Source organism: Anolis sagrei, chromosome 1 (genome assembly GCF_037176765.1).
Source record: "Anolis sagrei isolate rAnoSag1 chromosome 1, rAnoSag1.mat, whole genome shotgun sequence".
Lineage (NCBI taxonomy): Eukaryota > Metazoa > Chordata > Lepidosauria > Squamata > Dactyloidae > Anolis > Anolis sagrei.
In genome coordinates this window covers 162,551,793-162,579,570 of record NC_090021.1, presented here as the reverse complement: position 1 = coordinate 162,579,570, position 27,778 = coordinate 162,551,793, and the positions used below count along the sequence as shown (strand labels likewise).

Sequence of the window (27,778 nt, the reverse complement as noted above, 5' to 3'; positions counted from 1 at the left end):
CCCAGGGTTTTATCATTTTATCTTGTCCATTTGGCCTGCCCATTCTATTTGATTTTATATTGTGTGAATCTGCTTTATTGTTGTATTTTGTTATTATAATTTATTTTTATTTTATTTTTATGTATTTTGTCATGTATTTTGCATTTTACTGTCTTGTATTATATTTTTAAAAGGGCTTGGCAAGCTATTAGCTTTCCCGAGTCCCCATTGGGGAGATGGTGGCAGGGTATAAATAAAGTTGTTTATTGTTGTTGTTGTTGTTGTTATTGTTGTTGTTGTTGTTACCTTTGCTTATCTGATGCTGTGGAAGTCTACAAACCTTGGGGTAATCCATGCACTCCTTGTGCTGGCATGCTTAAAAAAAAGAACATGTAAATTAGAAATACGCATTTGTAGTAAGGAATTCATTTTTTCCCTGCAATGCATCCATGTTTTTTCTTACTAGTTTTCTAGGCACTTATATGAGCTAAGGATTGCAGTAACTGATATATAAATTCTCTAAGTGATAACAGTGGCTTTTCAGAAAAGTTGAGATCTCAGCTGAGACCAGGAATTTGTGTATGCAATTGAACCAAGCTAGCCAAAATGCGCAATTCCAGAGGTTAGCCAGAAGAGATAAGGAACTATTTTTAAATAAGCAATGCATGGAAGTGGAAGAAGACAACAGAATAGGAAGAACAAGAGACCTCTTCCAGAAAATTAGAAACATTGGAGGTAAATTTCAGGCAAAAATTGGTATGATAAGAAACAAAGATGGCAGGGACCTAACAGAAGCTGAAGAGATCAAGAGAAGGTGGCGAGACTATACAGAAGATCTGTATAGGAAGGATAATAATATCGAGGATAGTTTTGACGGTGTGGTGAATGAATTAGAACCAGACATCCTGAGGAGTAAGGTTGAATGGGCCTTAAAAAGCATTGCTAACAACAAGGCAGCAGGAGACGATGGGATCCCAGCTGAACTGTTTAAAATCTTAAAAGATGATGCTGTCAAGGTGATGCATGCCATATGCTAGCAAATATGGAAAACACAAGAATGGCCATCAGACTGGAAAAAATCAACTTATATCCCCATACCAAAAAAGGGAAATGCGAAAGACTGCTCAAACTTCCGTACAGTGGCCCTTATTTCTCATGCTAGTAAGGTAATGCTCAAGATCCTGCAAGGAAGACTCCAGCAATACATGGAGCGAGAGTTGCCAGATGTTCAAGCTGGGTTTAGAAAAGGCAGAGGAATGAGAGACCAGATTGCCAATATCCGCTAGATAATGGAGAAAGGCAGGGAGTTTCAGAAAAACATCTACTTCTGCTTCATTGACTATTCTAAAGCCTTTGACTGTGTGGATCATAATAAATTGTGGCAAGTTCTTGGTGGGATGGGCATACCAAGCCACCTTGTCTCTCTCCTGAGGAATCTGTACAAGGACCAAGTAGCAGCAGTAAGAACTGACCACGGAACAACAGACTAGTTCAAGATTGGGAAAGGCATACGGCAAGGCTGCATACTCTCACCCAACCTTTTTAACTTGTATGCAGAACACATCATGCAATGTGCGGGGCTTGATGAATGCAAAGCTGGGGTGAAAATTGCTGGAAGAAACATTTAGGGTAGTATGCAGTATGCAGATGACACCACTCTGATGGCCGAAAGCGAGGAGGAGCTGAGGAGCCTTCTAATCAAGGTGAAAGAAGAAAGCGCAAAAGCTGGGTTGCAGCTAAACGTCAAAAAAACCAAGATTATGGCAACCAGAATGATTGACAACTGGAAAATAGAGGGAGAAAATGTGGAGGCCGTGACAGACTTTGTATTTCTAGGTGCAAAGATTACTGCAGATGCAGACTGTGGCCAGGAAATCAGAAGACGCTTACTTCTTGGGAGGAGAGCAATGTCCAATCTCAATAAAATAGTAAAGAGTAGAGACATCAGACTGGCAACAAAGATCCGCATAGTCAAAGCCATGGTATTCCCTGTAGTAACCTACGGATGTGAGAGCTGGACCTTAGGAAAGGCTGAGCGAAGGAAGATAGGTGCTTTTGAGCTGTGGTGTTGGAGGAAAGTTATGAGAATGCCTTGGACTGCGAGAAGATCCAACCAGTCCATCCTCCAGGAAATAAAGCCCGCTGCTCATTGGAGAGAAGGATACTAGAGAAGTACTTTGGCCACATCATGAGGAGACAGCAAAGCCTAGAGAAGACAATTATGCTGGGGAAAGTGGAAGGTAAAAGGAAGAGGGGCCGACCAAGGGCAGGATGGATGGATGGCATCCTTGAAGTGACTGGACTGACCTTGAAGGAGCTGGGGATGGTGACGGCCGACAGGGAGCTCTGGCGTGGGCTGGTCCATGAGGTCACGAAGAGTCGGAGACGACTGAACGAATGAACAACAAGCCAAAATGAAAGTTTCATTACTTTCTTAATATTAGAAATATGATTTTTATCATGAATTTTATACACTCTGTTTTGGTTCTACTGTTGACAGCAATGTTCAACAAAAACAAGGTGGAAAATGGTTAAGAAAGTATCAGAAAGGCATATGGAATCAATGCAATGCTTTCAGTGTGGCATTGTTGGCTTACCTTTGTATAGTATTAATGGGAATGGGCAAATTATGGACATCAGCTGGGAATCCTCCTAGTTGGGTGCCAAAGCCAGGTTGCATGACTGGAGGCCACATGGAAAAGCCAGCCTGAGGTGGAATGGCTGCTATCCCAGGAGTAGGGTAGTGATGATGATGTACGGTTGAAGGCCGTGGCTTCTCTGCTCTTACCAAAACAGGGGCAGCAAGCTACATATGGTTTCAAAAGAAGAGCATATGTATTATTGAGCATTACTATCTTACAGGGCAGGCAAAGGTGAGTTCTAGACAGGCATTAGGTTCCCTGTGTTGTTATCTGTATTTCAGGCTTACAAACAATTTAACCTTAACTCTCAAAAACAATACATCTTTCTTATTGCAAGATTTGTAGCATGGCTGTTTCTCTTATGTTTTATTCTTGAAAATCTTAGCAAATGTAGGCATTTCCTAAGTCCCCTTCTACACTGCCATATAATCCAGTTCAAAGCAGATAATGTGGATTTTATATGGCAGTGTAGAAGGGGCCGAAGTGTTCTGTTCAGGTTTCAGCTTTGAACTTTCCAAGTATCAAAATCCATATACTGTATTTCACTGCCTTACTGATGGCAGGAGCTACTTTGTTGTCGCTTGCATGGTTTCAATCTGTTAGCAGCAAAATGACTTTATTTCCAAGATTCTGGAGGACTGAATATAGTATTGAGGAATCTCTGCTTTATTGATACTGTCCAGCCAATTAATATAGCATCATTGTTATAGTTGGCATATGGCCACTAAATTGATTAAGATTGGTATGAGGATCAGATCTAGGATTTAATAATAATAATAATAATAATAATAATAATAATAATCAGAACATATTATTATTATTAATAATAATAATAATAATAATAATAATAATAATATCCCGTTTTTCTCCCTAATGGGACCCAAAGTGGCTAACAATGCAATATAAATCAAAGCATGTTTAACATAAAATACAAGACAAAAATAACACAAAGCATAATAAAGTACTAAAATAAGATATAAATAAAGATTAAGCATTAAAAACATTTAAAACCAATTACAATTATTGTGAAGACTCATCAATTAAACAGTATATTTCGCTAAGCTCAGTGCAAATCGACAGGTAGGTCTTCAACTTATTCTTGAAAAATAACAGGGAAGGGGCAGTTTTAATCTCAATGGGGAGGGAGTTCCAAAGGGCCAGGGTGGCTACTGAGAAGGCCTCTCTCTCATTGCTGCCAACCATATTTGTGATGGTGGCGGCAACAAAAGAAGGGTCTTAATGATCGGGCAAGTTGGTGAGAGGCTTTTAGAAGAGAAACAATGAGACTTAATCTGGGAAACTCAAGCTTATAAATCAATTTCTGTGCAACCGAGAGAAAATACTTTGAAAATTATACATAGATGGTACCACTATCCACTTAAACTACATAGAATTAATAGCACAATTCCTAAACTATGTTGGAGAAAGAGTGGAGAAATAGGGGATTGGACCCACTTGTGGCTAATATGCCTCAGTATAGAGATTCTGGGATGAAGTTCTACCATGGATACAACAAATGGTTCTATTACTGATCTCTATCACTCATGCAGTGTGCTGCAAGACTCAAAATAGTCAGAACATGAAAAAAAAATATATATCTCTCTCTATATATATATGTAATGTTCGTTTGTGGGATTAACATAGCTCAAAAACCACTTTGCGATTTGACACCAAATGTGGACACAATACACCTATCAGGCCAACAAGTGACCATCACTCATAAAAACACTGAAAAACACAGCAGAAGAGACTTAAAAAGCCAAAAAATAAAAAATACATTACAACGCATGCACAAAACACATATGTACACAAATACACATATATACACATATACACAAATATATGCAGAAATATATACACACATATATGCACACACAAAACGCATACACAGAAAGAGGGAAGGAAGGAGAGAATGAGGGAGAGAAAGAGGGAAAGAAGAAGAGAAGGAAAGAAAGAAAGGTAGAGAAGGAACGAAAGAAAGAGGGAGGGAGGGAAGGAAGGAGACAAGGAAGAATGGGACCAAAGAGCAAAGAAAGCGAGAAAAGAAACAGGTAGAGAAGGAAGAAAGAAGAAGGGAAAGAAAAAGAGGGAAGGAAGGAAAGAGGGAGGGAGGGAAGGACGGAGAGAAAGAAAGAAGAAGAGAAAGAGGGAGGGAAGGTTGGCTACAGCAACACATGGCGGGTACAGCTAGTTTATCAATAAATATTGATTAAATACAATATGGGCACTCTCAGAAACATTAACCTATACATTGAGATTGGCATAAGGAGAAATAAAAAGAAGACCTATTTGACCTATTTATTTATTTATTTATTTATTATTTGAACTTATATGCCACCACACCCTTGGGGTTCGGAGCGGCTTACAAGAATAGCTAAAATCTAACAAAATTTAAAAGCAATTTAAAACAATTTAAAAACAACAGTATCAAACATTAAAAGCCAGTCGAAACAGGTATGTCTTACATGCCCTGCAGAAAGCTGGTAAGTCCCGCAAGGCACGGACTTCAGGTGGCAGAGTATTCCAGAGTAATGGTGCCACTGCTGTGAAGGCTCTGCGTCTGGTTGCTGTTAGACGCAAGGTCTTGACTCTGGGGACTTCCAATAGATCTTGGTCCTCAGAACGGAGGGATCTCTGGGGTTGGTAGGGGGTGAGGCGGTCCCTCAGATACATCGGCCCCAGACCATGCAAGGCCTTAAAGGTGAGTACCATCACTTTGAAAGTGATCCAGTGCTCAATTGGTAACCAATGCAGCTCTAGTAAGATTGGTGTTATGTGGCATCTCATTGGAATTCCATGGAAGCCATTTATTAGAAATATGTACAGAAGTTACGGCCAATTTCAGCCATCGAACGATCAAGAAAAAGTATAGGTAAACAATTAGAAAAACAAACCAAAGGAACTATATGTAATGGAGAAAATTAGAATAACTGAACACAAGAGAACTGACAGAGCTGTATTTGTGTGTGTGTGTGTGTGTGTGTGTGTGTGTGTAAATGATGGATGCGGGGGAGTAGAGAGATGGGAAAGTCAGTGTAATTATGCAATTGTACTGTCTTAAACCTTTTAAAATTAAAAAATAATTAAAAAATTAAAAATAGTTGGTATATGAAAGCTGATGAATCAAACTCTGCTGCCAAAGATAAACCTGAATTTCCAGCTTCTTAGTTACCATCTGGTAATATTTGAAGTCCTGTTAAAAACACATTTACCTGCTGCCCAGGTTGAAGAACAGGACCTCCATGTCCATTTGCTGGTGAATACACAGGTGGCGGTAGGGACTTCAGCATCATGTTCTGCATAATGATCTGGTGCATCTGCGCATTTTGCATTAGCATCATCTCCACCATATCTGGAAAAGCATGAACGACAATATCATGAGGCCATTTCTTGTGGTCTTCTACTGATATTATAGTAGAATGCAAGGGAAAACAGCAACCACGAAAAGCACAGAGATGCTAGCCTGGCACCCCTGACCATTCCCAGTTCTGACCATGAAGGTAGTTTACCATGTAGTGGTATCCCTAGGGGGTGCAATTTAAATGTGTGGGCACTATCAGAGGGAGGGATGCTGAAATGACCGTCTTCCCCGGAGAGGGTGTCCTCCTAGGCTCTCCACCTGCTCCAAGTGGCAAAAGCAATGGATGGGACTGTGGCACAGCTGACTGGGAGTCAGCTGCATTAAGGTCACTACTGATCGAAAGGTCATGAGTTCAAATCCAGCCTGGGTCGGAGTGAGCTTCGGACCATTTGTCTAGCTTGCTGTTGACCTTTGCAGCCTGAAAGACAGTTGCATCTGTCAAGTAGGAAATTTAGGTACCGCTTATGCGGGGAGGGTAATTTAACTAATTTATGACGCCATAAAATCTCCAGCAAACATGTAAAGAATAAAGAAGTACAGCATCAGTGTCACAAATGGATGGTGAAGCGATAGCTCCCCTGGTGGCCAGAATACCCTCATGAAGCTGGAATGTTAAATAACCTCTGTGTGTCTGTCTATATATGTTGTGTGTCTATGGCATTGAATGTTTGCCATGTATATGTACATTGTAATCTGCCCTGAGTCCCCTGTGGGGTGAGAAGGGCAGAATATAAATACTCTAAATAAATAAATAAATGACTCCCTTTTCTCTCCTTTCCACCTGCAGTCCTTGCCCCTCTCAGCCAGAGTCTCCTTTCCTCCCATGGAGCTGAATCAGAAACTGGCCCAATACCACAGCATTTTTCAAATAATATTCCCCATCACTGCCTGCTGCTAGAACAATGACTGGTGGACAAGGTGACGTCTGTCCAGGATAGCCGCTTTGTCTTTTCTGCTGTTTCCATAGTTCCCAGCCAACTTATGCTGGAGTATGCTCAGTTTGGGACAGTGTGGGCTTCCAGTTGCCACGGGCTGCTTCTCTTCCCTTCGCTGCCCTTCCCTGCCCTTGCCCTGTGTAACAACAACTCTAGTGGCACCGCCAACTGGCACCACCAATAGTTTTCTGCTGCGTGTGAGCGCTAGTCAAGACAGACAAACAACAGTCACAGTAGTGACCACTGTTTCCTATCTCATCTTTGGGGCATGATGAAAGCATTCCTCTCCATACCTAGATGTCAATGTATACATCTCACACCGATAGAGCATAGGATCCACTTAGGGCCGGGGCTGGATCTACAGAAACTCATTGCTTTGTTACCTTTTTTAAAACCTGAAAAACACTTCACACCTTTCCTATACTTAATCTACTTTGACCTTAGAATGGGTTATTTAATTGGGACCTGAGGTAGAGAGCTGCCAAGGCCTGGAAAATTCAATTGGTACAATGGGCGGCAGCCAGGTTACTAACTGGTGTGACTTACAGGGAGCAGTCAACCTCCCTGTTTAAAGAGCTCCACTGGCTGCTGGTCATTTTCCGGTCCCAATTCAAGGTGCAGGTTCTTACCTACAAAGCCCTGAACGGTTTGGGGCCTGCCTACCTGTGTGACCACATTTCTGTGTACAAACCCACGTGATCTCTTCAATCATCTGGAGAGGCCCTGCTTGCGCTCCCGCCTCCTTCGCAGGCGCGATTGCTGGGGATGAGGGAGAGGGCCTTCTCAGTGGTGCCCCCCCCCCCCCGACTCTGGAACTCACTTCCTAAGGACATCAGGCATGCCCCAACATTGCCAATCTTTAGGAGGAGTCTGAAAACATGGCTGTTCCAGTGTGCCTTCCCAGAATATGGAAAATTCCCAGCAATATGTCCTCAGAATGCACTTTACTACTGGTTTAGGATTGACTGCAATCCCTCATCTCTTTTAAAACCTATACCAGATATATCCTATCTTGTTCATACCCAGGGTTTATTTTTAAAAATTTTAAACTATTACCTTTGGCTCGGCCATAGGTTTTAAATCCTTGTGTGTTGCTGTTTATTGGTTATTGTTTATATGTGATTTATAGACTACTGCAACACTTTCTACGTGGGGTTGCCTTTGAAGACTGCTCGGAAGCTTCAAATGGTCCAGCGTTCGGCAGCCAGGTTGCTAACAGGAGCGGCACTCAGGGAGCATACGACTCCTCTGTTGCGCCAGCTCCACTGGCTGCCAGTTTGCTACCGGGCACAATTCAAAGTGCTGGCGTTAGCCTATAAAGCCCTAAATGGTTCTGGCCCTACTTACCTCTCCGAACGCATCTCCTCCTATGAACCAACTAGGACACTAAGATCATCTGGGGAGGCCCTGCTCTCTGTCCCGCCTGCATCACAGGCACGCTTGGCGGGGATGAGAGACAGGGCCTTCTCAGTGATGGCCCCTCGGCTGTGGAATGCCCTGCCTGCAGATATCAGATCGGCCCCCTCCCTGCTGGCGTTTCGGAGGAAAGTGAAGACCTGGCTGTTTGAACAAGCATTTGATTAAACAGTGTAATTGAACATAGGAATACGGAATAATGGATGATGAGACTGGATTCTGATTTTACATTTTACGGCGAGCGCCGCTGGTAGCCCCGCCTTTACATTAGTATGAACTGCAGCAGGGAGTTCCGCAGTTCCTGGGCCAAGCTTTTGGGGCCAACAGATGAAATGCGCCCCAGCCGCTAGCTCCAAGACCAGGAATGCCTGCAGCCTCAGCTAACTCCCCCTCTCCCTTTACTTTGTATCTTTCCCTAATAAAGTGCTTGAAACTTGAAACTTTCTACTTTTGTATCCCTTCTTGGCTCTAACTCCAAAATATCTCAAATAAACCCCTTTCTGGGCTCCGGACAGCCGTGAGCCCGCGGGAGGCGCCTCCAGGCGCCCCCCGGACCCCGAATCTGCGTTCGATCAGACCGCGGATACGGAAACCGCCATTACAAACCTCGCTATCCACGAGAACACTTAACATGGCGGATCGCCGCCGTTCCAATTTTATATTTTTCTATGACTAATTCTAAGCCTAACTGCCATCTCCCTTTCTTTGTTTTGGGCTGCTCCACCCGAGGAAAAATTAGTTTTGTTTTGAGTATTTCTGTCTTGCAGAGAAACAGCTGATTGTCAGTTGGCTGGGTTTTCCGCTTCTCCGCGGCAGTGCCCGCTCCACATTGATTCTGGCCGCCTGAGACCTGCGGCAGCCGGCCGCAGGAGCCCCGGGGAGGGGGCCAGTCGGGTCCCGGGTCTCGGCTGGGAGATGTAGTTTTCTAAAGGACATTGCCCCATTCTTCACCAGTTGTGAACTCTTTGCGGACCTTTTGCCCTCACTGATTGACTTGATACCCTATGAACTTCCTCCACGGACTCTGAACCAGGCCCCTTGGAGAGAACAGCCTCCGCCTGTGGGTGTGCACCCTTGCCAAGAAGATCACACTTCAAACAGAAATGAATTGCTTTTATCAACTGTCATTGTCTCTAATAAACTTTGCCGGGTTGGGAAGGGGACCCCTTTATGAAATATATGAAGAATGTATATGATATGTATAATATGAAATCTATGAGATGTACCCTTGCCCTTTTTCCTACTTTTCCCCTCTGAACCTTACCCTACTAAGAAAGGATGTGACCTGAGGTTACAGCAGAGGAAATCCAATTTCCTCAGAATAACCCCATTCATATTGACATTTTGCATGGATCAGGGTTGACAATTATCTTAAGGCTTGTTTTCAGAGTCAGACAAACAAGCCAGAGATGGGTCAACTGAAACCCGGAAAAACGGACTGATTAAATCAATCATGGTATTTGTGTAAGCTCCTTTGTGATTAAGGGTCCCCTTGTCTACAGAGTTTTGAGATCCAAATGCCACCAATAGCCCCTTTTCATGTCTATACACATCTGCGATCAGAAATCAGGAAATCCTTTGTTTCCCCTGTCTGCCCCCCCTGCCGTGTAAGGACAAAGGCTCTCAATCAGCTGGCGGACGCCTCCCAGGCGTTCCGCCCCCTCCGAGCTGTCAAACCACGTCCCGCCTCCTGGCCGCTGATTGGGCCATCTTCGAAGGCGCTCTAAGGGCTCTGATTGGCCCCCTGGAGGCGACAGCGCCCGGCGATTGGAGGGGAGGCGGGACAAGCGGCCAAGCCTCCTCCCAGCTGTTCCAGAGCCAGCCAATCAGGGCGGAGAAAACTGACAGAAGGCGGGCGGGAGTTTCAAACCGGGTTTCCTTTGTTTTACTTGTATAAATATGCCTGAAAATCACTGTACTGTATGCTTATGGAGGATTCATCCCTGTAACGCATCCTTTTCAGCTGAATCGCAGAATAAACGCCTCGGTCTCTGATACCTCTTCAGCCTGGTGAGATTGATTTTTAACACTTTTGCGTCTTTTTGGATTGGCATTTGCTGGCTGCTCACCAAGGCCAAGGACCCACTTCGCGGTCCTCAGGGATTTCCCCCGCTGGGAAGACCCCCCAAAAGAGCTCGATATCACTGTTGAGGCGCTAATGATTGTTATACTGATGTTTAATGATTTATGTTACAATTGTTTTCCATTGCCCTATACTTGTCTCATGATGTTTGTATCGATGTTGTTCACCGCTTTGAGTTGCCTGAGGGCTGAGAAAAGCGGTATATAAATAAAGTAAATAAATAAATAAATAAATAATATTGTGTTGTATTTATTGTTTTTGTTTATTGCTTTTTGTTTTTATTGATGTGTTGTTGGGCTTGGCCTCATGTAAGCCACTCCGAGTCCCTTGGGGAGATGGTGGCGGTGTATAAATAAAGTTATTATTATTATTATTATTATTGTATTCATCATATTCTGAAGAGAAATCCAAAACAGACCCAAAATCTCCTCTTCCTGCCCCTTTCCACAGCCGCATATTGCAAATATGGTGGCAGGCCCATCTTTAGCTTTCTCTCAATTTCCCTGAAGACCAGTCCCATTATTGTCAACTGGGATTATTCCTAGGTAAATATAGCAGTGCTCACCTTCTTTAATACTCCCAGAGCGAGGGGCTGGAAAAGGCTGTGGAGGTGGAATCTGAGTAATGAGTGGTGATTGCTGAGGTATCTGTTGAATAATAGTAGCTGGTTGAGGAGGCAACTTTGAAAAGAAAAAGGCAAACAGAAAAGGCAGTGACTCAATGGTTCTGTCCATGGAAATGTTCAGTATATTAAATGAACATAGGTTTGGTACTTAGCTCAGATTAACTATGCTACTAATTAATAATCTTTTAGAGGGTCATCCACACCTGCCTTTAAATCTGCAAGACATTTTGGGAAAGCAAGTCAAGGACATATAAGACTAATTCAGGTCCATCTGTGTAGAGAACTATGTCCACCTCTGTTGTGGTTTTATACTGTTTTAAAGTTCAATTTGTATTTTGTTGTTATGTGTACTGACTTGTTGTAAACCGCCTTGCGTCGCCGATAAGGCTGAGAAAGGTGGTATACAAGTATAGTAACTAAATAAATAATAAATAAATAATCATAGTACAAAGGCTATCCAGGTTTCTTGGGGTCATTATCATTGTTAATGATAACATTATCATGGCTTATCATTGTTATTTGGTAAACTAAGCCCTTTCTACACTGTCATAAAAAATCCAGATTATCTGCTTTGAACTGGATTATATGGCTGTGTAGACTAATATAATCCAAATCAAAGCAGATAGTCTGGATTTTATATGGCAGTATAGATGGGGCTTAAGATTGATTGAAAGACTATTTCCTATTTCTAAGCAAAGATGTGAATATTATGGGGAGGCGGATGGTAACTAGACTCCTATAGATCCTATAGTAACTTTCTTCGGCCAGCACCTTAATCACTCTGACTTGGACACCACCTCAGCCCTGTTGACTTGTAAATGCCTTTTTACTTTTGATGTTTTGAGTGTTTGCTATAATTAGATCTAGTAGTAAACATGTTCTAAATGTTTGATTTATATATTTAAATGTCTGAGTTTGTTATTTTTGAGTTATTCTATAAGTACACCTGATGTTGTTTATTTTATTGTTTATTATTTGATTTGTTTGTTATGTTATGCTGGCATTGAATGTTTGCCAATTTTCTGTTGCAAACCGCCCTGAGTCCCCTCGGGGATAGGGTGGTATAGAAATAAAGACTATTATTATTATTATTATTATTATTATTATTATTATTAAATCTGCAGAAGTCAAAAGGGATGACTGTACTCCACTTTGAAGGTGTAAATATGTAAAACTTTTTAAATCCGTCCATACTGGCTATTGTTCATTCCTCATGCAGGAGCGCTAGAAACAATATCATACGAAAGCTGACTGGCACAACCTGGGGATCACAACCAGACACAGTGAAGACATCTGCCCTTGCGCTATGCTACTCTGCTGCTGAGTACGCATGCCCAGTGTGGAACACATCTCACCACACTAAAACAGTGGATGTGGCTCTTAATGAGACATGCCGCATTATCACAGGGTGTCTGTGCCCTACACCACTGGAGAAATTACACTGCTTAGCCGGTATTGCACCGCCTGACATCCGCCTGAAGTAGCAGCCAATAGTGAAAGGACCAAGGCAGTGACATCTCCAGCTCATCCCCTGTTTGGATATCAGCCAGCACGTCAAGAAATAGTTTTGTTAGATCTACAGAGACACTTGCTGGAGCACCTGCAGCTACATGCACAATGGAGGACCTTCTTGCGGCAACACCAGAGGCACTCCAAGTGGCCAGATACTGGTCAGAGGACATTTAATCAACTACCAAGTTTGCAAAATTTGTGGGTTTTTTTTTATCTGTTTGTTTTGTTCTGTTAGAAATGTAATACAATGGTATGGTTGCTGATGACCATGCCTGGGTGTTTGCTCTGGCCGCCGTCGCTGGGAGGACTTGGGCCGCCATTGCTTGGAGGACTCTGGCCGCCATTGTGTGGAGGACTCAGGCTGCCATTGTGTGGAGGACTTTCCACTGGGCAGGAAGCTCATCAGCTGATACATCTCCTGCCAGCTCCTCTGCGGCCTGGAGGCGGGATTTTCTGCGTCTCCAGTTTGGCGCCTTCGCTGCGTCCCCCCCCCCCTTCCTCCTGCTGGAGACCCGAGCGCGGCCTAGCAGTTGGCGTGGCCCAACAGGTCGGCGCTTTCCTGCATTTCCATCGGCCTTCCACCCTGTGGGCCTTCTTGGCTTCAGCCAGCCTCCCATCGTTGCTTGGCCTCGACTGTTTGGCGGTCCGACTGTGCTGTCCGTGTATATGACTGTGTTGTCTGTATATGTGATGCCCTCCATCGCGTCTATCGCTACTATCTACGGAAGGACCAATAGTAACCATCCACTGATTTGCATTTGTCATCCATTGTTTACATCTGCAAACTACAACTTCTTTACCTATAACAACTGTACCTAACCATTCACTGATTTTCAGTTGTCATCCATTGTTCTGTAACTGTATGCTATAACAACCTCACCAATAACAATTGTACCTAAACGGGAATTGGTAAGCAGAGGGACCATTTGCACTACAAACTGTAACTGAATTGTCTGCAAGTCTGTAAGCCCGCCCAGCGTAACACCTTATCTACCTCCCTGTACCTGTTCTGCTGCTAGTTGCTACTAATTTATCCATCTTTAGCACTTTCCCTCCATGCCGCACTTTAACTAGTATTGGTTAAATACTAGCAACACTATTGCACTTTAAGATTCTGGCCGCACTTTAACCAGTATTGGTTTACTACTAGCAACACTGCTGCACTTTAAGAACTGCAGATACGATTAGTTTTTGCACTTTCGATATTGCGAATCTAGTGAAGTGTCTTAACAGCTATTATCCATGTGCTCCTCCATTTCCTTGTATGTACTATTCTTGCTGTTAATTAACTGTGGAAAGGACAGGGGACAAAGCGGGCTGGAGATCCTGAGAAATAATGGAGCGGGGGGGGGGGGGGGGGAGAGACAAGGGGAACGGAAGTTTATGGCAAACTAAGATCTCAGCAAACCAAATACCCAACAATGAATTGCAAACTGAAGCTATAGATATGGAATGCGGCATGGAGGGGGAAGGATGTTCCACTAGCCGAGGGGCCCCCATAGAAGTGGTGGTGGGGAAGGGGAGATGCGGGAAAAGGAGACCAATAATTCGGCCTAGGGATTGTGTATCAACCTTAGTAATTCCGAACCGGTCTCCTAACATGGTAAATTGGTGTAACCAGGATGGCGGTCCCTCTGGATTGAAGGTGGTGCTGTTGAACGCCAGATCTGTCAATGGAAAAACAACTTTCATCCAGGACCTAATCCTGGATGAACGGGCAGATCTGGCGTGCATCACGGAGACCTGGCTGGACGAGACTGGAGGTGTGAATTTGACCCAGCTCTGCCTGCCAGGTTTTTCCGTGCAGCACCAGCCGAGATCCGGAGAGCGGGGAGGTGGGGTTGCAGTGGTCTACAGAGATTCAATCCCTCTGACCAGGGGCCCCATCCCGCAGTCAACAAATTTTGAATGCGTCCACCTGAGGGTGGGTGACCGAGACAGAATAGGGATTCTATTGGTGTACCATCCAACTCGCTGCACCACAGTCTCCCTGCCTGAGCTAGCTGGGGTGGTCTCGAGCCTGGCATTGGAGTCCCAACAGCTCATTGTGCTGGGGGACTTCAATATCCATGCCGAGGCGGCCCTTTCAGGAGCAGCTTAGGACTTCATGTCTGCCATGGCAACCATGGGGCTGTCCCAACAAGTATCTGGCCCCACCCACAGTGCGGGACACACATTGGACTTGGTTTTCTGCCAGGGATGGGAGGAAGGTGGCGGTGTTGAGGAGCTAACCATCTCTCCGTTGCCATGGACCGACCACTTCCTGCAGAGGTGGAGGACCCATTAAGTTGGTCCGCCCCAGGAGGCTTATGGATCCGGATGGATTCCTGATGGCTCTTGGGGAGTTTCCCGCCGCCTCGGTAGGTGATCCTGTCGATGCCCTGGTTGCTCTCTGGAATGGGGAGATGACTAGGGCAATTGACATGATCGCTCCGGAACGTCCCCTTTCGAGTAGCCGAGCTAAACCAGCTCCTTGGTTCACCGAGGAAATGGCAGCGATGAAGCGAAGGAAGAGGGAACTAGAGAGCATGTGGCGTTCGGATCCGAACGAGCCAAATCGAACATGGTTTGTGTCCTTTTTAAGGGCATATGCCGCAGCAATAAAGGCCGCGAAGAAAGTTTTCTTTGCGGCCACTATTGCGTTTGCAAAGAACCGTCCGGCTGAGTTGTTCCAAATTGTCAGAGGCCTTTTAAATCCCACCACTCAAGGTGAGAACCCTGACAATTCGGCCTCTCACTGTGAAGCTTTTGCTCAGTTCTTTGCAGACAAAGTCGCTTTGATCCGCTCTGGTCTGGATACCACGTTAAAAGCAGTCTCTGAGGATGTAACACGAGCACCTGCTTGTCCTATTTTGATGGATTCTTTTCAATTGGTGAAACCCAATGATGTGGACAAGATACTTGGAGGAATGAGGCCTACCACGTCCATCCTAGACCCCTGCCCATCCTGGCTTCTAAAGGAGGCCAGAGAAGGATTGGCTGAGTGGGTGGAGGTGATGGTGAATGCCTCCCTCCGGGAAGGCAAGATTCCAGTGAGCTTAAAACAAGCTATAATAAAACCGCTGTTGAAAAAACCATCACTGGACCCCACTAAATTTGACAACTTTCGGCCAGTGTCCAATCTCCCCTTTTGGGAAAAGTCCTGGAACGCATGGTGGCCTCACAACTCCAGGTATCTTGGTAGACACGGATTATCTGGATTCGGCGCAGACTGGTTTCAGACCGGGACATGGTACCGAGACAGCCTTGGTCGCCTTAGTGGATGATCTGCGCCGGGAGCTTGACAGGGGGAGTGTGTCCCTGTTGGTGCTGCTGGACCTCTCAGTGGCCTTCGATACCGTCGACCACGGTATCCTTCTGGAACGCCTCACGGGGATGGGACTTGGAGGCACTGTTTTACAGTGGCTCCGGTCATTCCTAGAGGGCCGATCCCAGAAGGTGTTGCTGGGAGACACCTGTTCAACCCCACAACCGTTGTCTTGTGGGGTTCCACAGGGTTCAATTCATGTTGTTTAACATCTACATGAAGCCGCTGGGAGAAATCATCCGGAGTTTCGGGGTACGGTGCCACCTGTACGCAGATGATGTCCAACTCTGTCACTCCTTCCCACCTGCTACTAAGGGGGCTGTCGAGGTCCTGAACCGGTGCCTGGCCGCTGTAACGGTCTGGATGAGGGCAAACAAATTGAAATTGAATACAGACAAGACAGAGGTACTCCTGGTCAGTCGCAAGGCCGAACAGGGTATAGGGTTACAGCCTGTGTTGGATGGGGTCGCACTCCCCCTGAAGACGCAGGTTCACAGCTTGGGTGTGATCCTGGACTCATCGCTGAACCTGGAACCCCAGGTTTCGGCGGTGACCAGGGGAGCATTTGCACAGTTAAAACTTGTGCGCCAGCTGCGCCCGTACCTTGGGAAGTCTGACTTGGCCACGGTAGTCCACGCTCTGGTTACATCCCGCCTAGACTACTGCAACGCTCTCTACGTGGGGTTGCCTTTGAAGACGGCTCGGAAGCTTCAACTAGTCCAACACTCGGCAGCCATGATTCTAACAGGAGCGGAACGCAGGAACCCCCCTGTTGCGCCAACTCCACTGGCTACCAATTTGCTACCGGGCTCGATTCAAAGTGCTGGCGTTGACCTTTAAAGCCCTAAACGGTTCCGGCCCAAGCTACCTATCCGACCGCATCTCGGCCTATGAACCCACCAGGACTTTGAGATCTTCCGGTGAGGCCCTGCTCTCGATCCCGCCAGTTTCACAAGCATGGCTGGCAGGGATGAGAGATAGGGCCTTCTCAGTGGTGGCTCCCCGGCTGTGGAACGCCCTTCCTACAGACATTAGATTAGCACCATCTCTAATGGTATTCCGCAAAAAAGTAAAGACCTGGTTATTTGCACAGACATTCGAATAAATAGTGCAATGATTGGAATGGAACAATGGATGACGAATCTGGATCGTGTTTTTAGTGATGAGACGCTAGTGAATGGTTATTATAGTAATTGTGTATTAACTATGTATTAGATTAGGTCGTTAATTGTTTTTATATTGGTGCATTGAATTTTTGCTGTTTGTTGTGTGTTGTGAACCGCGGTGAGCCGCCTCCGGGCTGAGAACTGCGGTATAGAAGCAAAATAAATAAATAAATAAATAAATAAAATGCAGAAGCCTCTGTCTTTTCAATTCTTCCTAGGTCTTCTTGAAGATCTAACATAACCACAAAAGAAACTAAACAGTGCCATCTTGATCTAGCCCCCTTTGTTTTAGCAGCTTCTATATCTGTCCTCTTTTTCTTTTAGCATATATCAAATTAGGTAAAGATTGCTTGAAAGACATTTCTTTTCCTTGATGTCTGAAAAGAGTTCTGTTCTTGCCATTATTTATTTATTTATATCCCACTTTTATCTCTTTATTGGGACACATAGCATCTCACAGCATGAATATTAGGCTTCAGAACATGATGTTAAAAATACAAAATCTGAAATTAGCTTTTTTTCTGAAGAAAGAAAAAAAAACCCTTAACGTCTAGCAATACCCTCAAAATGTATTGCTATTGGCTTGGTGTTAATAGACTGATTTATAATGTATCAGATATACAATTTCCCCCATACATTATTTTCCTTGTTACAATTAATTAGAAGGGATTTTCCCTTCAAGGAATGGTTATAATAGAAGGTACTTACTGTCTGCTGGATAATTCTTGGTTGTTCAGGTACAGCAGGAGGAAGAGGAAGCGGGGGAGGAAGAGGAAGGGGGAGAGGAGGGGTTTGGTAGATATGTTCTGATCTGATGGGCATTCTTTGGATTCTGGGCAAACTGTGTGGGAGTGAAAATTCATCCAAAAGATTTTGCTCCTGCAAATTCACATACAGATAGACCCACATTACCAATTGGATACCTTCACTACAGGAAACCTACTTATAATATATATCTTTTTTCCAACGTGCGCATTGTCCTATCAACTGGACATTTAAAATTTCATTAACATATAAAAGGTAAAGGTTGACATTAAGTCCAGTCATGTCTGACTTGGGATGTGGTGCTCATCTCCATTTCTAAGCCAAAGAGCCGGCGTTCTCCATAGACACCTCCAAGGTCATGACTGCATGGAGTGCCGTTACCTTCCCGCCGGAGCGGTACCTATTGATCTACTCACATTTGTATGTTTTCAATCTGCTAGGTTGGCAGAAGCTAGGGCTGACAGCGGAAGCTCACGCCGCTCCCTGGAATCGAACCTGCGACCTTTTGGTCAACAAGCTCAGCAGCTCAGCGCTTTAACCCACTGCGCTACCGGGGACTCCCCATTAACATATATTTCAGTGCAAAAACAACTAGGAATATATGAAGGAAGAATATCATTAATCAGTAAAACTGTGGTGCAGCATTGTGGGGGCTATTTCGCATCTCCAGATTACATCCTGAATATTGAATACAATCAACCGACCACATTTGCTGGGGTTACATGCATAAGATCCCTGTGAAAGTGAAAAACTACCAATAAAGAAATAGTTATTGATTTACCTGATGGAACATTTCTCTAGAAAGGGTGTTGGACTAGATGGCCTTTGTGCTGAATAAATGGGGTTACACTCCCTCTGAAGGCGCAGGTTCGCAGCTTGGGAGTTCTCCTGGACTCAAAGAGGTAGATTCTTTTGACTTCATGTTATCTCAGCCCCGTGGTTTGTAAATCGGATGTTTGTAACTCAGGAATTGTCTGTACAAGCCTGCCTGGTGTTGTTTATTGATTATCTGCCAGAGAACTGTTAACACTAGCTTTACTTAGGCTTAATCTACACTGCCCTATATCCCAGGATTGGATCCCAGATTTTCTGTTTTGAACTGGATTATATGAGTCTACACTGACAGATCATCTGGGATCAGATCCTGGGATATAGGGCAATGTAGATCCAGCCCTATTGTGTATCTGAAGTGGAATTCCTATTTTATTAGTGATTTATTTTTACAAGACTTCTGCGGGAAGTTGAACAGATATCACTGAGCCCTCTTCCACACAGCTGAATAAAATCCTACATTATCCCATTTGAACTGGAATATATGGAACTGTGGACTCAGATAAGCCAGTTCAAAGCAATATGGTAACATTTTCTGCCTTGATAATCTGGGTTATATGGCTATGCAGAAGGACTTTGAGTCTTTTCGGATTCCCTTGCCACTGGAAGAGGGTCAATCTGTGACATTTACCTAAGAGTGGCTATCCCATCCACATCAAGCTTTCAGCACATATTTGGAAGTTCATAAATGAGTTTCAGATCATGCTATATGTGCTGTCGTACACTGGGCCTATGACAATGTCTGTTTACAGGACATGCTTTCTGTATGCCCAACTGGATGCCGGGGGTGCCTCAGCTAAAGAGTCTCATAGGTTTCCCAACACAAAGTTCTGTAGAGGCTCAAAGTAAGTCCAACAAAGTTCTTTATTATGGCTTAAATCTTCAAACAAGTGACTTAAATGCTTTATAATCTTAAAAAGCGGGTAGCTTTCTCAATCTGCTATCAAGGGAGGCTACTGTTGGTAAACTGTTCCTTTCTTCTTTAGGGAAACCTTCCGACCCCTCCTTGGGCAACCTTTCTTTACCTTGCTGGCGTGAGGCCCGCACTCCCAGCTCCAAACCGCTTTATGGATAGCCTGAGTGACCCTTACCAGATAAGGTCTTTGTAGATCTGCCAAGCTGGTGTCCTGTAGATTTGCCCCACAAAGGCCGTGGAACCATTCCTTTATTTTTCAGCAAAGCTGGCTATATTTCCCCAGCAAAAGCCATGGAACTGCAACTTTACTCCCTAGCAAAGCTGTGGAGGTTTTTCTTTTTTCCCAGCAAAGCTGGCTGTAGATCTATTTCTTTCACCCCAGCAAAGCTGTAAGAAGTGAAGCTTTTTGCAGGCGGGAAAGAGAAAGCCCACACGTCCTGCTGTAGGGCTTCAAACTGTGAAACTGAGACTAAAAGTCCCCTTTTCCCTCCGAACCTGGGGAAAGGAGCAAATCTAAAGGCTCTAACGATGATTGATAGGTTGTTGGCTCTATGACTGCAACCTGGGGAAAGCTACCCAATTGCAAAATGCATGGCCCAAACAAACTCAAACAAACAAGCAATACAAGAAAAGGAAATTCAAACTCCTGGCACTACCGTGCCAGCACACTATATATTTAGTGTAACATGTAGTTTAATTAATTGTATTGGAGATTTTATGAATGGCTTCATGCACAACTATCCTAGGGACTAACAAGTACATATATTCTTAAAGATTCTGAAATAAACATACTACTCTAGCAATCCCCACACATTTTTGCACAGGACTAAGTCCTTATTGCACATGTCACCTTGAGATAAGTGTACAGCATATACAATCACAGTCTGTGTGGTTTATTAAGATTTATTAAAGAAAATATTGCCTGGATCATACCCTGAGTTTCTGCAGAAGATCTTTTCTTCGTTTCATTGCACTCTGTAAAGTATGATTATAGCCACCATAGTTCCCTGCAAAAACATTGAAGAAACTTAGTTCCTTTATTTACAGGTAATTTTAACTGTTTTAATATTTTTTAGAAAATATAGAAAAAGAGGATGAATGAAGAGTGAGAAAAAAAGACAACAAAGAAGAAAAGAGGAAAGCATGCTAAACGTTAAATTAGAGAAAAAGAAGTTTTATGACTGAATCAACCAAGTCACTCTATAATCTCTTTTAATAACATCTGATATATGTCTAAACTAGCACGTGCACCTTTTTCTGGTTTATTATGATCTGACCCATTTAAAACTTCTCTTCAAGCTTGTTCAGGACCAGGACTGTAGTTTGTTGTTGCTTTCTGGGTGGATAAGGCCAGTACCTTCAACCAGGGCCGTAGCCAGAAAAAAATTCTGGGAGGGGTTGAAACTTTCGGGGGGGGGGGTGGTTGAAACCTGCCTTCTATCTCACACTGAAGCAAAGAGCACAGCAGGGGGCAGAGCACCCTTCAATAGCCTGCAGCTCCACCCCTGTCAACCACCTCCACCAAGTCTGGCCTCCTTAATGAGAGCATTCAACACACACACACACACAACTTGGTTGCTTCACTACATCGGCTATTGCTGCAAGTAATGACAGTGTGAATAAATTGTCAATATTTAAGGCCTTGCATGGTCTGGGGCCGATGTACCTGAGGGACCGCCTCACCCCCTACTAACCCCAGAGATCCCTCCATTCTGAGGACCAAGATCTATTGGAAATTCCCAGTGTCAAGACCTTGCATCTAACAGCAACCAGACGCAGAGCCTTTACAGCAGTGGCACCATCACTCTGGAATACTCTGCCACCTGAAGTCCATGCCTTGCGGGACTTATCAGCTTTCCGCAGGGCATGTAAGACATATCTGTTTCAATGGGACTTTGATCTCTGATATTGCTGTTTTTAAATTGTTTTAAATTGTTTTTAAATTGTGTTCGATTTTAGCCTGTTCTTGTAAGCCGCTCCGAGCCCCAGGGGAGTGGCGGCAGATAAGTTTAAATAATAAATAAATAAATAAATATTTGCTTGAGATAGTGCTTGCAGTTCTGGAGGGACTATTAATTTTTTGCATCTCATGGACATAGCATGGGGATTTGGTTAGCCAGTTAAAATTCATGAGTAAATTGGGTTTTTTAAAAAAATCTGAAACATTTCGGAGGGGGGGTTGAACCCCTAAAACTCCCCCCTCGCTACAGGCCTGCCTTCAACCTACATGATTACCTCCTTCTTCATTATAGCAATGTCTTAAGGCTTTCCAGACAGACCCTATATCCCAAGATCTGATCCCAGGTTTTCTGCTTTAGCAGATAATCTACAATATCTGCTTTGAACTGCGTTATCTGAGTCCACACTGCCATATAATCCAGTTCAGTGTGGATTTTATACAGCTGTGTGGAAGGGGGCTTTGAGACAATGAACATGTTAAACAGAATGACCACCTGATGTTGTTGTGTGTCTTTAGGTTGTTTCTGACTTAGGGTGACACATAGGCCCCTTCCACACAGTTGTATAAAATCAGTTTGTTTTTTGACACTTCAATTCCTAAACAAATACAAACAGCTTTAGTTCTTACATGTTGCAGATAAAGGAAATTCGAACTCATCCAAGTTTTCAAATTCATTTTCTAGTTTCTGTGGATCAAAATAAAGTGAAGCTTAACAAAAAGCCAGGAATCTAATTGCTTTAAACAAGTGCTTTAAAATTATTGAATTAAAAAAAAAAGAAATGTGAAAAGAAGGGGGTAAATACAAGGAAGTACAATGAATTATTATTATTATTTTATGGGCACAAAAGCACAGTATGTCACAGCAAACGAGATCTATATGCTGGATTTCGTATCACAAAATCACAAGTCAAACACTTCCCAAGCATCTAGGACTGTGTGATGCATTTTCGAATGATGCACGCAGATCCAAGTAAGGTGGACTTTTGTAGTTGACAGATCATGATTTTGTTGATGTTTATTGTTTCCAAATGCCTGAAACAATTATTATTATTATTACTAGCCATCCCCTGCCACACGTTGCTGTGGCCCAGATGGGGGTTCTGTGTGGGAGGATTGGCCCAGTTCTATAGCTGGTGGGATTCAGAATGTTCTGTGATTGTAGGTGAACTATAAATCCCAGCAACTACAACTCCCGAATGTCAAGATTCTATTTTCCCCAAACTCCACCAGTGTTCACATTTGAGCATATTGAGTATTTGTGTAGAGTTTGGTCCAGATCCATCATTGTTTGAGTCCACAGTGCTCTCTGGATGTAGGTGAACTACAACTCCAAAACCAAAGGACACTGTCCACCAAACCCTTCCAGTATTTTCTGTTGGTCATGGGAGAACTGTGTGCCAAGTTTGGCTCAATTCCATCGTTGGTGGGGTTCAGAATGCTCTTTGATTGTAGGTGAACTATAGATCCCAGCAACTACAACTCCCAAATGACAAAATCAATTTTTGAGTGAAAGACATACATTGGGTTGTTAGGTGTCTTGTGTCCAAATTTGGTGTCAATTCGTCCAGTGGTTTTTGAGTTCTGTTAATCCCACAAACGAATATTACATTTTTATTTATATAGATTATTATTATTATTTATACCCCACTTTATCTCTTCCATCCTCTTGCTTCTGCTGCTGTTCCCATCTTTGCGGCCCTCCCTCACCCACCCGTCCTCCCTTGCTCATTCCTCACCGGGCCAAGTCCTGGTTCTGCCACTGGGACTTGGCCTGGTGAGTAGTAAGTGAGCGAGGGAGGATGGGTGAGTGATCAAGGGAGAGCCACAAAGGTGGAAGCAGTGGCAGAAACAGGAGCCTGGAAGAGGTGGCCAGGCTCCTGCTTCTGCCGCTGCCCTTGCCCCCCTCCCTCGCTCACTCACTCACCTGCTCTCCCTCGCTTACTCACGCATTGGGCTGGCTCCTGGCGGCAGAACCAGGATTCAGCCTGGTGAGTGAGCGAGCAATGGAGGAAAGGGTGAAGGAGCAAGTGAGGGAGGCCGGCAAAGGCGTCGGCGTCAGATAATACAGTGTCAGATAAGCAGAAGTCAGATAACCGGGTCTCTACTGTAGCTGTTTTTAATGTGTGTGTGTGTTTATTGCCAACACAGGTAGAAAATATCACACTCCATCACCATTTCAGAATACATATCAAATATTATTTTCTTAGTGTTCTTATCCTTTCCTATTCCACCTTTATTTCCCACTTGTGTCTATCGATTTAACTCCCCTCCCCCCATCCCTCTGTTTTGTTTTGAGAGAAATGCCCTGGCTAGCTGGCACTAGGAACTATCTCAAAGATATCTGAAATTGGACTAATAGGTTTTTGTACCTGCAAGGGAGCAGGGGAGCAGAAAGTGATTTGTAGGATATTTCTTTAAATTCTGCCACCAACGCGAGGTATGAGGTTTTACTGTGAGGCTGTCACTATTACTATGTTGTGCTATTGTAATTTTAGAGTTATTTTTATTTTGGTAGCCAGATTTTGTTCATTCAAAGGAGGAAACCATAAAAATGAACAAAATCTGACTACCAGTATTAAAAAACTCTAAAATTGCAACAGCACAACAACAGAGAGGAAACAAACAAGGACATCTAATTACCTCTCAACAAAAGTTTGCTCTAGGCACTGTCAGATCATTATATGCTAATCAAGGTGGTCAGTTGAAACATTCACACCTAGCTCCAGCAGACAAGAGTCCTTTGTCTCACCCTGGTCATTCCACAGATATATAAACCCTGTTTCCTAGTTCCAACAGACCTCACTACCTCTGAGGATGCTTGCCATAGATGCAGGCGAAACGTCAGGAGAGAATGCCTCTAGACCATGACCTACAAAAAACCTACAACAACCCAGTGATTCCGGCCATGAAAGCCTTCGACAAGACTGTGATAACGTCTAGTTCATTGTTGTCTCTTGAGTAAATGATATGAAACAAGTAGTTTTATGGGAGAGTATCTTTTTGGGCACTGAAAGAAAAACACTTCTAAAGCTCTACTGTTTTTAATGCACTGGCAAATCTCTGTTTTCCTGACAGATCGGAGATTGCTAACAAGTTATTCAGCCTAACAACTGAAACCATTGCCTACCATAATTATGTGTTTGTATGCAATAAAAGGAGATCCTTATCTAAAGGGTTTTTTGGCTCTTCTCTAAAAGGTTATGTTCTCTAATAAAATGTTGGATGGTAATGGTGCTAACTGCCATTTTGATAGATAAAGCACATGAATCATAGAATCATAGAGTTGGAAGAGACCTCATGGGCCGTCCAGTCCAACCCCCTGATGAGAAGCAGGAAAAATCGCAGTCAAAGCACCCTGCAGGAGGAAAGTAAATCCTGTGGGAAGGAAGACATTTTTTAATTTATTTACTGTACTCTATTTCTACCCCACTCTTCTCACCCCGGAGGGGACTCAGAGCAGCCTATAAAAATGGCAAGATTCAATTCTGCATTACAATGTAAATAAGCAAATAGACATAATAAAATAATAAAAGCAGGTAAAAGCATATACATCCAATTAAAACTATTAAAAACATCTCTGAAGCATATACATCCAATTAAAACTATTAAAAACCTCCATCTCTGAAGCCAAGAAAGAACAGTGGATCAAGTTGATCACAGAGGTCGACATGGGCAGGAGCAGCCAGAAGACGTGGAGGCTGCTGAGACGGCTGAGCAACGACCCCTCACAAACTAATACCCATACCAACATAAAGGCAGATCAGATAGCACACCAACTCCTGAAGAATGGGAAACCCAACTTTGCCACCAAAGTAGGAAAGAAACCAATAGCCAGGCAACCAGAGATTGAGAACAACAACTTCCATGAACCTTTTACATCTACTGAATTGGACATGGCTCTCAACAAATGTAAGAATGGCAAAGCAGCTGGCTTGGATGATCAAGAACTTTGGTCCAAAAGCAAGGTGCTGGCTTTTGGAGCTGATGAACAACTGCACTGCATCCTGTCAGATCCCCAAAATCTGGAGGAAAGCAAGAGTCATCGCCATCTTGAAGCCAGGCAAAGACCGTAACGACCCAAAAAGCTACAGACCAATCTCCCTGTTGTGCCACCTCTACAAAGTTCTGGAGAGACTTATTTTGCATAGAATTATGGAAAATATAGACTCCTGTCTGATCCCACAGCAAGCTGGCTTCAGAAAAGGCAAAAGTTGCACATCGCAAGTGCTGAACCTGACTCAGCACATAGAAGATGGCTTTGAAAGGGAGCAGATCACAGGAGCTGTCTTCATAAACTTGTCAGCAGCTTATGATACTGCGAACCACCGCCTCCTCCTGAGAAAAATGTATAATATCACAAAGGACTACCGCCTCACCCGCCTCATAGGAAACCTGCTACAAAACAGGAGCTTCTTTGTTGAGTTCCAGGGCCAGATAAGCAGATGGCGGAAACAGAAGAACGGCCTGCCTCAGAGGAGCGTGCTTGCTCCATCCATGTTCAACATCTACACAAATGACCAGCCACTGCCAGAAGGGACAGAGAGTTTCATCTATGCTGATGATCGTGCCATTACTGCTCAAGCAGGGAGCTTTGAGATGGTTGAACAGAAGCTCTCCGAAGCTCTAGGTGCTCTAACTGCCTGTTACAGGGAAAGCCAACTGATCCCTAATCCATCTAAAACACAGACATGCGCCTTTCACCTTAAGAACAGACAAGCATCCCGAGCTCTGAGGATTACCTGGGAAGGGATCCCACTGGAGCATTGCAACACACCCAAATACCTGGGAGTCACTTTGGACCGTGTTCTGACCTACAAGAAGCACTGCCTGAACATCAAGCAAAAAGTGGGCGCTAGAAACAACATCATACGAAAGCTGACTGGCATAACCTGGGGATCACAACCAGACACAGTGAAGACATCTGCCCTTGCACTATGCTACTCTGCTGCTGAGTATGCATGCCCAGTGTGGAACACATACCACACTAAAACAGTAGATGTGGCTCTTAATGAGACATGCCGCATTATCACAGGGTGTCTGCGCCCCACACCACTGGAGAAATTACACTGCTTAGCCGGTATTGCACCACCTGGCATCCGCCGGGAAGTAGCAGCCAACAGTGAAAGGACCAAGGCAGAGACATCTCCAGCTCATCCCCTGTTTGGGTATCAGCCAGCACGTCAACGACTTAAATCAAGACATAGTTTTCTTAGATCTACAGAGACACTCGCTGGAACACCCCAGCAAGCGAGAGTCCAAAAGTGGCAGGCCCAAACCCAGCACCTCAATCCATGGGTGATACCAGATGAGAGACTCCCCCCTGGGCACACAGAAGACTGGGCAACTTGGAAGGCGCTGAACAGACTGCGCTCTGGCACCACGAGATGCAGAGCCAATCTTAAGAAATGGGGCTACAGGGTGGAATCCTCGGCATGCGAGTGTGAAGAAGAACAAGCCACAGACCACCTGCTGCAATGCAACCTGAGTCTGCCACATGCACGATGGAGGACCTTCTTGCGACAACACCAGAGGCACTCCAAGTGGCCAGATACTGGTCAAAGGACATTTAACCAACTACCAAGTTTGCAAAATCTATGGGTTTTTTTTGTTTTTGTTTTTTTGTTTAATCTGTGTGTTTGTTCTGTTAGAATTGTAACACAATGGTATGGTTGCTGATGACACGATAAATAAATTAAAAACATAGAATCATAGAGTTGGAAGACACCTCATGGGCCATCCAGTCCAACCCTCTGTCAAGAAGCAGGAATACTGCATTCAAAGTACCCCCGACAGATGGCCATCCAGCCTCTGTTTAAAAGCTTCCAAAGAAAGAGCCACACAGAGAGTTCCACTGCTGAACAGCTCTGAACAGCTCTCAATGACTATATGGTAAAGAACTATCTGTGCATGCCAAAACTACACATTTCTTGCTACTGTGGAAAAGCAGTAGCGTGGGAAGCTAATCTCTGGCCAATACTGTAAAAATATAACTTACCTTCTTAAGAAGTTTGACTTTCAGCTGTGCCAAGTGATCAGCCACGTCAGAGTCCGCCATTGTCTTAAAATTCCAAGGCAATAGACTGATCAAATAACAAATAAAATTCCGTGTAATATGTGCAGCCTCTTCTTTTCTCCACCATACTTATCAAAAATTTCCATTGAGTTTTTCTTTGTCAGGCTATTATTGCGAGGAAAAGGGGAAACATCTCATCCTCAGTCTCTTTCTGTCTCATGCTTGTTGGCTTGTACACTCAGTATGGTTACTAAGATGTTGCTTCAA

At 44.0% G+C, this 27,778-nt stretch overlaps 1 protein-coding gene across 1 annotated transcript; it reads right to left on the bottom strand.

The window, feature by feature from the left end:
* Positions 1-125: 125 nt before the first annotated feature.
* On the bottom strand, positions 126-27,778 carry C1H21orf58 (chromosome 1 C21orf58 homolog). The gene is made up of 8 exons (XM_067463211.1): positions 27,494-27,778; positions 22,126-22,183; positions 20,472-20,545; positions 17,735-17,905; positions 10,982-11,096; positions 5,834-5,973; positions 2,577-2,785; positions 126-354 (listed from the first exon to the last, which is right to left on the bottom strand). The coding sequence occupies exons 1-8, from the start codon at positions 27,551-27,553 to the stop codon at positions 312-314; spliced, it is 870 nt and encodes a 289-aa protein (XP_067319312.1). The 5' UTR covers positions 27,554-27,778; the 3' UTR covers positions 126-311.

Excerpts from the sequence above, each read along its gene's own strand:
- C1H21orf58 (XM_067463211.1), bottom strand. The coding sequence starts at position 27,553 with ATGGCGGACTCTGACGTGGCTGATCACTTGGCACAGCTGAAAGTCAAA. Across the intron at positions 22,184-27,493 it reads AAGTCAAACTTCTTAAGAAG|AAACTAGAAAATGAATTTGA; the intron begins GTAAGTTATATT and ends TTTGATCCACAG. Across the intron at positions 20,546-22,125 it reads ATTTCCTTTATCTGCAACAT|GGAACTATGGTGGCTATAAT; the intron begins GTAAGAACTAAA and ends ATGTTTTTGCAG.